General features: G+C 38.3%; 2 protein-coding genes across 3 annotated transcripts; both read left to right on the forward strand.

The window, feature by feature from the left end:
• The first annotated feature begins 246 nt into the window (after nt 1–246).
• LOC139607134 (GTPase IMAP family member 7-like) lies at nt 247–7,120 on the forward strand. Of its 2 annotated transcripts, none has more exons than XM_071459784.1 (2): nt 247–1,071; nt 6,176–7,120. In XM_071459784.1, exons 1-2 carry the CDS (start codon nt 1,065–1,067, stop codon nt 6,859–6,861), a joined length of 693 nt encoding a protein of 230 aa, XP_071315885.1. In that variant the 5' UTR covers nt 247–1,064; the 3' UTR covers nt 6,862–7,120. The 2 variants fall into 2 exon arrangements, with proteins under 2 accessions (XP_071315885.1, XP_071315884.1); XM_071459783.1 differs by lacking the exon at nt 6,176–7,120 and adding an exon at nt 2,279–3,870 and having other exon boundaries at nt 250–1,071.
• Nucleotides 7,121–7,313: 193 nt separating this feature from the next.
• On the forward strand, nt 7,314–12,503 carry LOC139606629 (GTPase IMAP family member 8-like). The gene is made up of 5 exons (XM_071458890.1): nt 7,314–7,332; nt 7,469–8,578; nt 9,393–9,403; nt 9,874–10,042; nt 11,250–12,503. Exons 1-5 carry the CDS (start codon nt 7,314–7,316, stop codon nt 12,251–12,253), a joined length of 2,313 nt encoding a protein of 770 aa, XP_071314991.1. The 3' UTR covers nt 12,254–12,503.
• Nucleotides 12,504–12,766: the final 263 nt, after the last annotated feature.

Raw genomic sequence — 12,766 nt, forward strand, 5'->3', positions numbered from 1 at the left:
GGCATGTAGCAACTCACAGAAGTCACCAAAGACATCGGCTATGTCCACATCAAAACAATCAATATTCTCCAACATGTCTCATAAACGTACCGTAGCTGCTTGATATGAACAACACCACTGACTTCAAAAAAGGTCATCATGAGTGTCTCATTGAACACAGCTTTCACTCCAAACAACATCTATTGCACACGCTTCCATCCTCACACAGTTATGTCTCTAGACTAAAGATTTCCACAGCATCTGTCAACAATTTAAAATGAGGCACAACTATTAAAAACACCCGGAGCTGCACGTATTCACCTAAAACTCATGTCGCTCCAGACCAAACATCTGATTCCTTGGCCAGAGGTCACAGCTTAAGCAAATCTCATGAATATCCTAAATATTTCTTACCTTGACCTCACGATTTCCAAACGTTAAATAATCCACAGACGTTATTTTTACCAGGTTCAGTTATGCTTTACTGTCTTAGCAGACCAACGGAACCAACCAACCCCGTGACGTAGGCAATCGCGTCATTCCAAAATGGTGACTAGTTGGCTAAATAGCTCGGTAGAAATTATGCAAATAAATTTAACATATCTGTGGTTTTAACAACTTTAGAATTTTTTTTTTTTTGCCAAGGTTTTTTTCCATCATGTTCTGTCACTAGTGCCAAAACATGCACGTTTCATTTCCCATTTAAAATAACAAGTTGATGTTTCTCCCACAAAGTGAAACTCTCGGCCCTCTTTAGATACAGGACGGATCATATCTGCGTCTGATTGTGGTTACACTCTGAACTGTGGACTTTTCTCAACTATTCTCAGCTGAAGTTTTCACATGAAGTGAAACTTTGTCACCGTGCTTAGTGGAGCATAATCATCGTGTGGTCGTGGGTTTTCAGACAGCTGAGAAATGGAATGATGCTCACGTGTGACAGCACGGACAGTTTGTGGCTCTTTCTGTCACTCTGTAGTTGAAGAAGTGAAACACACACCGATAATGAAAGGAGGACAAAATCTTTAAGAAAGACAATCTCACAGGCTGTTGTGTCACTCTGCACTCTCATCCTTTCTGACAACATGGACGGTAAGTTCATTTCTTTAACGATTCTAAACCATGGACGTATTATTTTAATCAATGGTTTTGAGTCTTAATGTATTTCAAACACTTGAGATGCTGCCATAAGTTGATGTACTTACCTGTGAACAATGTTGCTCCTAAACCTCACAGCAGTTTACAAAATCCCCCTCAGAGTTTTGTTCAGTCAATCACATTTGACTGATGAAGAATGATCAGTTTTGTTAGATTAGATCAGGAGCTTTGGACGTCCTCGCTCTTGTTTAAGCAATGTACTTTTTGAAGTTAGAAAAGATAAAACACAATCACATAGTATTTTGCAAGATTCTTAAAAAGTCTCTTGTAAAATGTGTCATTGGCATCTAGAAAGCACCAGCAAACCTGTCTCTTCATTTATTTATGAGGCCTTGCTGTCTAAGTTGGTGAGATATTTACCATCCTGAGTTCAGTTCAGAACTAATAACCATGACACCAGATCACAGGAGAGATGAGCTCTTACCAACCATGAAGAGTGGCAGGACAGAGACAATAACATTTCAAATATATCATGGTCTCATGTTCATCAAAATGACCAAGAATACCAAGAACGTCCAAAGTATTTGTAAGAGACATGAAAGGAAATGTTGAAATTTTGAACAAGACAAAAAACATTAAAACAGCCTATTAACCAGAAGATAACTCATGCAATACATTTTTCTACTGACTTACACTGATATACATGTATGTTATTGTCAAGGTTATGGACAGCTATCGACAAGAAGCTCCACCAAAATAGATCAAAGTTTACAGAATCAAAGTTTACAAGAACAGTTTTCTTTCCTGTTCTTGACTTGTCTTTGTGTCTGAGTTTGAAGTGAAGCAGATGTTTTGTCTGTGTGAAATATTCTGTTACTGACACTTTTATACTTCTAAGAGTGTCTCTCAGTTGTTGCCCTTATTTACCTACATTGTCTGGTTAAACCAAGCAAAACTTTATTTGACAAGGCACAAAATAAAAAAACCAAGTCAAAGTCAAACATTTTATGTTGCCTCAATCACAAGCTTTGGCAAACTAACTTAAAGGTACGGTCCATCTTTATAGTCATGTCTGACTTCTGACTAATATAGTATATTTCTATAACTGACACATTATTCACAGAGTAATATGAGCAGTAAAACACAAAAGCAAGCAAGAGAAATAAAATGTAATAATGTATATATCATGATTCTTTTCTAGTTTCAGACCTGAGGATCGTCCTACTGGGAAAAACTGGAGCTGGGAAAAGCAGCCTGTGCAACACAATATTTGGAGAAGATGTGTTCAAGATAAACCACTGTGCAAACACTGAAACAAGAAAATGTCAGAAAGAAACCAGATCTGTTAATGGAAAAAAAATCACTGTAATCGACACTCCTGGTTTGTTTGACACAGACAGGTCTGAGGAGGAGCTGAAGCCTGAGATAGTGAAGTGTATCACAGAGTGCTCTCCTGGGCCTCATGCTTTTCTCATTCTGCTTAAAGTGGAGGAATTCACAGAGGAAGAGCAGGTTGTCATCACTAAAATATGTCAGTATTTCTCTGAAGAAGCTTTCAAATATGCTGTAGTTGTCTTCACTCATGGGGACCAGCTCCCTGAAGGAAAGAAGATTGAGGAGTTCTTCAGTGAGAATGAGAAACTGAGTGAGCTGGTGAGGAAGTGTGACGGTCGATGCCATGTCATTGATAATAAATACTGGAAGAACAACCAGCAGGATGAATACAGGAACAACCAGCTCCAGGTGACAGAGCTGCTCAACACAATAAAAGTGATGGTTGACACAGGAGGCTACTACACCAATGAGATGCTCCAAGCAGTGGAGAGAAAAATACAACAAGAGGAGGAGAGGATCAGAAAATCATCACCAGACATGTCAGAGGAAGAAATCAGAGAGAGGACAAAGAGAAATGTCTCAGATCTTCTCAAGACAATAGTTGGTGTTACCACAGGAGTACTGCTGGGAACTTTGCTTGGTTTGCCAGTGATGATTGCATCAGTTGTTAAAGCCATCAAAGAAAGAGCAGGAGGAGCAGCAGGAGTTGGATTAGCTGTATGTACAGTTGCTCCAGCAGCAGGAGCAGTAGCAGGAGGTTGTATAGGATATACTGAAGCTGATCAAGCAGGCTCAGTAAAGGAGGCAGCAGAGAACGCAGCTAAGGCTGTTTTTGACGAAGCTAAAAACATGATAAATAAAAAAAAGCAAAAACAAAGTGAGGAGAAATCACCTCTTCTTTAACACAGTTGAAACAAATGGGCTGTATTTTAGTTTTTATTAAGGCTACGCCATTGAAAAAACAACTCCTGTTTGAAAAACTTTTGGGCCCTCCTAAACTTTTAGAAGAAAGTCTTGTTTCACAGCCCTTTTTGAACCTTTAGAAGAGAGTGCTCATCTAAATCAATCTAAACTGCACAGCAAAGAGATACAGCAGAGGCTGCAGACTGTACAGGACATGTAGAAGTGTAACACCTACTAAAGGGGCTTCAGTCACATATGCATGTAGGATCAACAGTGAGCTGAGGTGGAGAAACAAATGCAAGTAGTTTAATAGGCTGCTCAATGTGACAACATCCTGCTGCAGTTATTCATTTGACTTCATTAGGATTCTTCCAAGGGTTATTGATATGTCTGAATATCTGGCACTGATTGATGCTATTTGAACCTATATATCCAACTAAAGAAAAAACCCTCAGCTTTCCAGTTTCTGAAATGTTTTTAATGTTTTTTTTCCTAAAGTGCCTGAAGATTTTCATGCAAAAAATATCTTTTAACCTAACTGTGCTTTCCTTCTTTTTGACATTGATATTACAGTAATGCATTAAATTTATTTTCATGTTTATTATAATCATTATTCTTCATTATAAAACCTCTTAATGATTGAATGTTCTTTTTTTCTAAATGAAAAATGTTAACAGCGTTACTGTGAAATTCTCCAAAAATAAAAGTGCTTGTAGTGAAGACGTCTTTCAGGTGTGTCTTTCCTCATAAAACCATGAGCCAGATTACACAATGCAACCTTTAGTCATGTAAAGTGTAATGTGTATGGTGTCTTTGAGATGTTTAAGTCTTTTTAAATAATAAATGAAGAAGAGATAAAAATGGTTTGTAAGGAATGTGCACTATGCACTGTTTCAACAGGTTTCAGGTAGGTTTCTCCTCACTCATGAGAATGATGAAATTACTGAGAAATTTCACTACAGTCACCCTGACATTGGGAAATGACATTATTTCTTTGTAATGTGTAGTAAAGTTCAGTGTAAGTAGACACCATTAAAATAACAAGGTGATGTTTCTCCCACAAAGTGAAACTCTCGGCCCTCTTCAGATACAGGACGGATCATATCTGCGTCTGATTGTGGTTAAACTCTGAACTGTGAACTTTTCTCAACTATTCTCAAAAGCAGCAACAAATAAAATATCACACATACGTCATGTAATGCACCACACCTGAGAGTGATGGTCACTCAGCACACGTACAGTTGCAGCTCATGTCCGCTGCAGTGCACGTGCATTAATCACATACAACATAGTTTCTCTATGAACCTGCAGTATAGTCACAAATGAAATGTGTTGACATTAGAAAAGAGGATTTGATGACAAGAAACTAAATGTTTCTTGTGCCAGTTAAATCAAAGAATGTAAACATGTTAATGGGTGAATTTCACTTTGAAAAGGTCAGCTGAAGTTTTCACATGAAGTGAAAATTTGTCAACGTGCCTAGTGGAGCATAATCTTCGTGTGGTCGTGGGTTTGTGGCTCTTCCGGTCACTCTGTAGTTGAAGAAGTGAAACACACACCGATAATGAAAGGAGGAAAAAGATCTTTAAGAAAGACAATCTCACAGGCTGTTGTGTCACTCTGCACTCTCATCCTTTCTGACAACATGAGCGGTAAGTTCATTTCTTTAACGATTCTAAACCATGGACGTATTATTTTAATCAATGGTTTTGAGTCTTAATGTATTTAAAACACTTGAGATGCTGCCATAAGTTTATGTACTTACCTGTGAACAATGTTGCTCCTAAACCTCACAGCAGTTTACAAAATCCCCCTCAGAGTTTTGTTCAGTCAATCACATTTGACTGATGAAGAATGATCAGTTTTGTTAGATTAGATCAGGAGCTTTGGACGTCCTCGCTCTTGTTTAAGCAATGTACTTTTTGAAGTTAGAAAACATAAAACACAATCATATAGTATTTTGCAAGATTCTTAAAAAGTCTCTTGTAAAATGTATCATTGGCATCTAGAAAGTACCAGCAAACCTGTCTCTTCATTTATTTATGAGGCCTTGCTGTCTAAGTTGGTGAGATATTTACCATCCTGAGTTCAGTTCAGAACTAATAACCATGACACCAGATCACAGGAGAGATGAGCTCTTACCAACCATGAAGAGTGGCAGGACAGAGACAATAACATTTCAAATATATCATGGTCTCATGTTCATCAAAATGACCAAGAATACAAAGAACGTCCAAAGTATTTGTAAGTTACATGAAAGGAAATGTTGAAATTTTGAACAAGACAAAAAACATTATAAACAGCCTATTAACCAGAAGATAACTCATGCAATACATTTTTCTACTGACATACACTGATATACATGTATGTTATTGTCAAGATTACGGACAGCTATCGACAAGAAGCTCCACCAAAATAGGTCAAAGTTTACAGAATCAAAGTTTACAAGAACAGTTTTCTTTCCTGTTCTTGACTTGTCTTTGTGTCTGAGTTTGAAGTGAAGCAGATGTTTTGTCTGTGTGAAATATTCTGTTACTGACACTTTTACACTTCTAAGAGTGTCTCTCAGTTGTTGCCCACATTTACCGACATTGTCTGGTTAAACCAAGCAAAACTTTATTTCACAAGGCACAAAATAAAAAAACCAAATCAAAGTCAAACATTTTACGTTGCCTTAACCACAAGCTTTGGCAAACTAACTTAAAGGTACTGTCCCTCTTTATAGTCATTTCTAACGTCTGACTAATATAGTATATTTCTATAACTGACACATTATTCACAGTGTAATCTGAGCAGTAAAACACAAAAGCAGGCAAGAGAAATCATATATAATAATGTATATATCATGATTCTTTTCTAGATTCAGACATGAGGATCGTCCTACTGGGAAAAACTGGAGCTGGGAAAAGCAGCCTGTGCAACACAATATTTGGAGAAGATGTGTTCAAGATAAACCACTGTGCAAACTCTGAAGCAAGAGAATGTCAGAAAGAAACCAGATCTGTTAATGGAAAAAAAATCACTGTAATCGACACTCCTGGTTTGTTTGACACAAACATGTCTGAGGAGGAGCTGAAGCCTGAGATAGTGAAGTGTATCACAGAGTACTTTCCTGGGCCTCATGCTTTTCTCATTCTGCTTAAAGTTGAGAAATACACAGGGGAAGAGCAGGCTGTCATCGACAAAATAAGCCAATATTTCTCTGAAGAGGCTTTCAAATATGCTGTAGTTGTCTTCACTCATGGGGACCAGCTCCCTGAAGGAAAGAAGATTGAGGAGTTTGTCAGTCAGAATGAGAAACTGAGTGAGCTGGTGAGGAAGTGCGGCGGTCAATGCCACGTCTTTGATAATAAATACTGGAAGAACAACTGGTTTGAAAGATACAGGAACAACCAGTTGCAGGTGACAGAGTTGCTCAACACAATAAAAGTGATGGTGGACACAGGAGGCTACTACACCAATGAGATGCTACAAGCAGTGGAGAGAAAAATACAACACGAGGAGGAGAGGATCAGAAAATCATCACCAGGCATGTCACCAGAATAAATCAGAGAGAAGGCAAATAGAAAATATCTCAAAACATCACAAGAAATTAGTTGGTGTTGCCACAGGTACACTGTTGGGAATTTTGCTTGGTTTGCCATTGATGACTGCATCAGTTCCCACAGTCTTTAAGACATTAGAAACAGGAGCAGCAGCAGCAGCAGGAGGCTTTGTTCAGTGAATCACATTTGACTGATGAAGAATGATCAGTTTTGTTAGATTAGATCAGGAGCTTTGGACGTCCTCGCTCTTGTTTAAGCAATGTACTTTTTGAAGAAAAAAAGATAAAACACAATCACATAGTATTTTGCAAGATTCTTAAAAAGTCTCTTGTAAAATGTATCATTGGCATCTAGAAAGCACCAGCAAACCTGTCTCTTCATTTATTTATGAGGCCTTGCTGTCTAAGGTGGTGAGATATTTACCATCCTGAGTTAAGTTCAGAACTAATAACCATGACACCAGATCACGTTGGTCATTTCTAATGTCTGGCTAATATAGTATATTTCTATAACTGACACGTTATTCACAGTGTAATCTGAGCAGTAAAACACAAAAGCAGGCAAGAGAAATAATATATAATAATGTATATATCATGATTCTTTTCTAGATTCAGACCTGAGGATTGTCCTAGTGGGAAAAACTGGAGCTGGGAAAAGCAGCCTGTGCAACACAATATTTGGAGAAGACGTGTTCAAGATAAACCACACTGCAAACGCTGAAACAGCAAACTGTCAGAAGAACAACAAATCTGTTAATGGAAAAAAAATCACTTTAATTGACACTCCTGGTTTCTTTGATACAAACAGGTCTGAGGAGGAGCTGAAGTCTGAGATAGTGAAGTGTATCACAGAGTGCTCTCCTGGGCCTCATGCTTTTCTCATTCTGCTTAAAGTGGAGAAATACACAGAGCAAGAGCAGGATGTCATCGACAAAATATGCCAATATTTCACTGAAGAAGCTTTCAAATATGCTGTAGTTGTCTTCACTCATGGGGACCAGCTCCCTGAAGGAAAGAAGATTGAGGAGTTCTTCAGTGAGAATAAGAAACTGAGAGAGCTGGTGAGGAAGTGCGGTGGTCGATGTCATGTCATTGATAATAAATACTGGAAGAACAACCAGCAGGATGAATACAGGAACAACCAGTTCCAGGTGACAGAGCTGCTCAACACAATAAAAGTGATGGTGGACACAGGAGGCTACTACACCAATGAGATGCTCCAAGCAGTGGAGAGAAAAATACAACAAGAGGAGGACAACATCAGAAAATCATCACCAGACATGTCAGAGGAAGAAATCAGAGAGAAGGCAAAGAGAAATGTCTCAGATCTTCTCAAGAAAATAGTTGGTGTTACCACGGGAATGTTGTTAGGAGCTTTGCTTGGTGTGCCAGTGTTGATGGCATCAGTTGTTAAAGTCATCAAAGGAAGAGCAGGAGGAGCAGAAGCAGCAGTAAGAGTAGTAGGAGCAGTAGGAGCAGAAGCAGCAGTAGCAGCAGCAGGAGCTGCAGTAGCTGAAGTTGGATTAGCTGTATGTGCAGGAGTCACTGTAGCAGGAGCAGTATTAGGAGGTTGTATAGGATATACTGAAGCTGATCGAGCAGGCTCAGTAAAGGAGGCAGCAGAGAACACAGCTAAGGCTGCTTTTGACACAGCTAAAAACATGATAAATAACAAAAAGCAAAAGCAAAGTGAGGAGAAATTGCCTCTTCTTTCACACAGTTGAAACAAATGGGCTGTATTTTAGCTTTTATTGAGGCTGCACCACTGAAAAAACAACTTCTGTATAAAAAACTTTTGGGCCCTCCTGAACTTTTAGAAGAGAGTCTTGTTTAGCAGCCCTTTCTGAACTTTTAGAAGAGAGTGCTCATCTAAATCAATCTAAACTACACAGCAAAGAGACACAGCAGAGGCTGCAGACTGTACAGGACATGTAGAAGTGTAACACCTACTAAAGGGGCAACTAAAGAAAAAAAACCTCAGCTTTTCAGTTTCTGAAATGTTTGTAATGGTTTTTTTCCAAAAGTGCCTTAAGATTTTCATCCAAAAAAATATCTTTTAACCTAACTGTGCTTTCCTTCTTTTTGACATTGATATTACAGTAATGCATTAAATTTATTTTCATGTTTATTATAATCATTATTCTTCATTATCAAATCTCTTAATTAATGAATTTTCTTTTTTCTAAATGAAAAATGTTAACAGTGTTACTGTGAAATTCTTCAAAAATAAAAGTGCTTGTGGTGAAGACGTCTTTCAGGTGTGTCTTTCCTCATAAAACCATGAGCCAAATTACAGAGTGCAACCTTTAGGCATGTAAAGTGTAATGTGTATGGTGACTCTGAGATGTTTAAGTCTTTTTAAATAATAAATGAAGAAGAGATAAAAGTGGTTTGTAAGGAATGTGCACTGTGCACTGTTTCAACAGGTTTCAGGTAGCTTTCTCCTCACTCATGAGAATGATGAAATTACTGAGACATTTCACTACAGTCACCCTGACATTGGGAAATGACATTATTTCTTTGTAATGTGTAGTAAAGTTCACTGTAAGTAGACACCATTAAAATAACAAGTTGATGTTTCTCCCACAAAGTGAAACTCTCGGCCCTCTTCAGATACAGGACGGATCATATCTGCGTCTGATTGTGGTTAAACTCTGAACTGTGGACTTTTCTCAACTATTCTCAAAAGCAGCAACAAATACAATAACACACATACGTCATATAATGCACCACACCTGAGAGTGATGGTCACTCAGCACACGTACAGTTGCAGCTCATGTCCGCTGCAGTGCACGTGCATTAATCACATACAACACAGTTTCTCTATGAACCTGCAGTATAGTCACAAATCAAATGTGTTGACATTAGAAAAGAGGATTTGAAGACTAAATGTTTCTTGTGCCAGTTAAATCAAAGAATGCAAACATGTTAATGAGTGAATTTCACTTTGAAGATCACTCTCTGAAAAGGTCAGCTGAAGTTTTCACATGAAGTGAAACTGTCAACGTGCCTAGTGGAGCATAATCCTCGTGTGGTCGTGGGTTTGTGGCTCTTCCGGTCACTCTGTAGTTGAAGAAGTGAAACACACACCGATAATGAAAGGAGGAAAAAAATCTTTAAGAAAGACAATCTCACAGGCTGTTGTGTCACTCTGCACTCTCATCCTTTCTGACAACATGGACGGTAAGTTCATTTCATTAACGATTCTGAACCATGGACGTATTATTTTAATCAATGGTTTTGAGTCTTAATGTATTTAAAACACTTGAGATGCTGCCATAAGTTGATGTACTTACCTGTGAACAATGTTGCTCCTAAACCTCACAGCAGTTTACAAAATCCCCCTCAGAGTTTTGTTCAGTCAATCACATTTGACTGATGAAGAATGATCAGTTTTGTTAGATTAGATCAGGAGCTTTGGACGTCCTCGCTCTTGTTTAAGCAATGTACTTTTTGAAGTTAGAAAAGATAAAACACAATCACATAGTATTTTGCAAGATTCTTAAAAAGTCTCTTGTAAAATGTGTCATTGGCATCTAGAAAGCACCAGCAAACCTGTCTCTTCATTTATTTATGAGGCCTTGCTGTCTAAGTTGGTGAGATATTTACCATCCTGAGTTCAGTTCAGAACTAATAACCATGACACCAGATCACAGGAGAGATGAGCTCTTACCAACCATGAAGAGTGGCAGGACAGAGACAATAACATTTCAAATATATCATGGTCTCATGTTCATCAGAATGACCAAGAATACAAAGAACGTCCAAAGTATTTGTAAGTTACATGAAAGGAAATGTTGAAATTTTGAACAAGACAAAAAACATTATAAACAGCCTATTAACCAGAAGATAACTCATGCAATACATTTTTCTACTGACTTACACTGATATACATGTATGTTATTGTCAAGGTTATGGACAGCTATCGACAAGAAGCTCCACCAAAATAGATCAAAGTTTACAGAATCAAAGTTTACAAGAACAGTTTTCTTTCCTGTTCTTGACTTGTCTTTGTGTCTGAGTTTGAAGTGAAGCAGATGTTTTGTCTGTGTGAAATATTCTGTTACTGACACTTTTACACTTCTAAGAGTGTCTCTCAGTTGTTGCCCTTATTTACCTACATTGTCTGGTTAAACCAAGCAAAATTTTATTTCACAAGGCACAAAATAAAAAACCAAGTCAAAGTCAAACATTTTACGTTGCCTTAACCACAAGCTTTGGCAAACTAACTTAAAGGTACTGTCCCTCTTGAGAGTCATGTCTGACTTCTGCCTAATATAGTATATTTCTATAACTGACACATTATTCACAGTGTAATCTGAGCAGCAAAACACAAAAGCAAGCAAGAGAAATAAAATGTAATAATGTATATATCATGATTCTTTTCTAGATTCAGACCTGAGGATCGTCCTACTGGGAAAAACTGGAGCTGGGAAAAGCAGCCTGTGCAACACAATATTTGGAGAAGATGTGTTCAAGATAAACCACACTGCAAACACTGAAACAGGAGAATGTCAGAAAGCAACCAGATCTGTTAATGGAACAAAAATCACTGTAATTGACACTCCTGGTTTGTTTGACACAGACAGGTCTGAGGAGGAGCTGAAGCCTGAGATAGTGAAGTGTATCACAGAGTGCTCTCCTGGGCCTCATGCTTTTCTCATTCTGCTTAAAGTGGAGGAATTCACAGGGGAAGAGCAGGAAGTCATCGACAAAATAAACCAATATTTCTCTGAAGAAGCTTTAAAATATGCTGTAGTTGTCTTCACTCATGGGGACCAGCTCCCTGAAGGAAAGAAGATTGAGGAGTTCTTCAGTGAGAATAAGAAACTGAGTGAGCTGGTGAGGAAGTGTGACGGTCGATGTCATGTCATTGATAATAAATACTGGAAGAACAACCAGCAGGATGAATACAGGAGCAACCAGTTCCAGGTGACAGAGCTGCTCAACACAATAAAAGAGATGGTGGACACAGGAGGCTACTACACCAATGAGATGCTACAAGCAGTGGAGAGAAGAATACAACAAGAGGGGAAGCACATCAGAAACTCATCACCAGACATGTCACAGGAAGAAATCAGAGAGAGGGCAAAGAGAAATGTCTCAAATTTTTTCAAGAAAACAGTTGGTGTTGCCGCAGAAAAACTGACAGGAAGTTTCTTTGGTTTGTCAATGATGAGTCCATCATTTCCCAAAGTTCTTATAAGATACAGAAAAGGAGCAACAGCAGCGGAAACAGCAGGAGAAGCTTCAGCAGAAGGCTATATAGAATATATCACAGCTGATCAAGTAGACTCAGTAAAGGAGGCAGCAGAGAACACAGCTAAGGCTGTTTTTGACAAAGCTACAAACATGACAAATAACAAAAAGCAAAAGCAAAGTGAGGAGAAATAGCATCTTCTTTAACACAGTTGAAACAAATGGGCTGTATTTTGGCTTTTATTAAGGCTGCACCATTGAAAAAACAACTCCTGTATAAAAAACCTTTGGGCCCTCCTACTTGAGAAAGTCTTGTTTAGCAGCCCTTTCTGAACTTTTAGAAGAGAGTGCTCATCTAAATCAATCTAAACTACACAGCAAAGAGATACAGCAGAGGCTGCAGACTGTACAGGACATGTAGAAGTGTAACACCTACTAAAGGGGCTTCAGTCACATATGCATGTAGGATCAACAGTGAGCTGAGGTGGAGAAACAAATGCAAGTAGTTTAATAGGCTGCTCAATGTGACAACATCCTGCTGCAGTTATTCATTTGACTTCATTAGGATTCTTCCATGGGTTACTGATATGTCTGAATATCTGACACTGATTGGTGCTATTTGAACCTATATATCCAACTAAAGAAAAAACCCTCAGTTTTTCAGTTTCTGAATTGTTTGTAATGTTTTTTTTTTCTAAAGTTCCTTAA

The sequence above is a fragment of the Trachinotus anak genome, unplaced genomic scaffold, assembly GCF_046630095.1.
Source record: "Trachinotus anak isolate AG129_WGS33_773 ecotype Australia unplaced genomic scaffold, CSIRO_AGI_Tana_v1 ptg000023l, whole genome shotgun sequence".
In the NCBI taxonomy this organism is placed as follows: Eukaryota; Metazoa; Chordata; class Actinopteri; order Carangiformes; family Carangidae; genus Trachinotus; species Trachinotus anak.

Excerpts from the sequence above, each read along its gene's own strand:
- LOC139606629 (XM_071458890.1), top strand. Across the intron at positions 10,043-11,249 it reads CCTTTCTGACAACATGGACG|ATTCAGACCTGAGGATCGTC; the intron begins GTAAGTTCATTT and ends ATTCTTTTCTAG.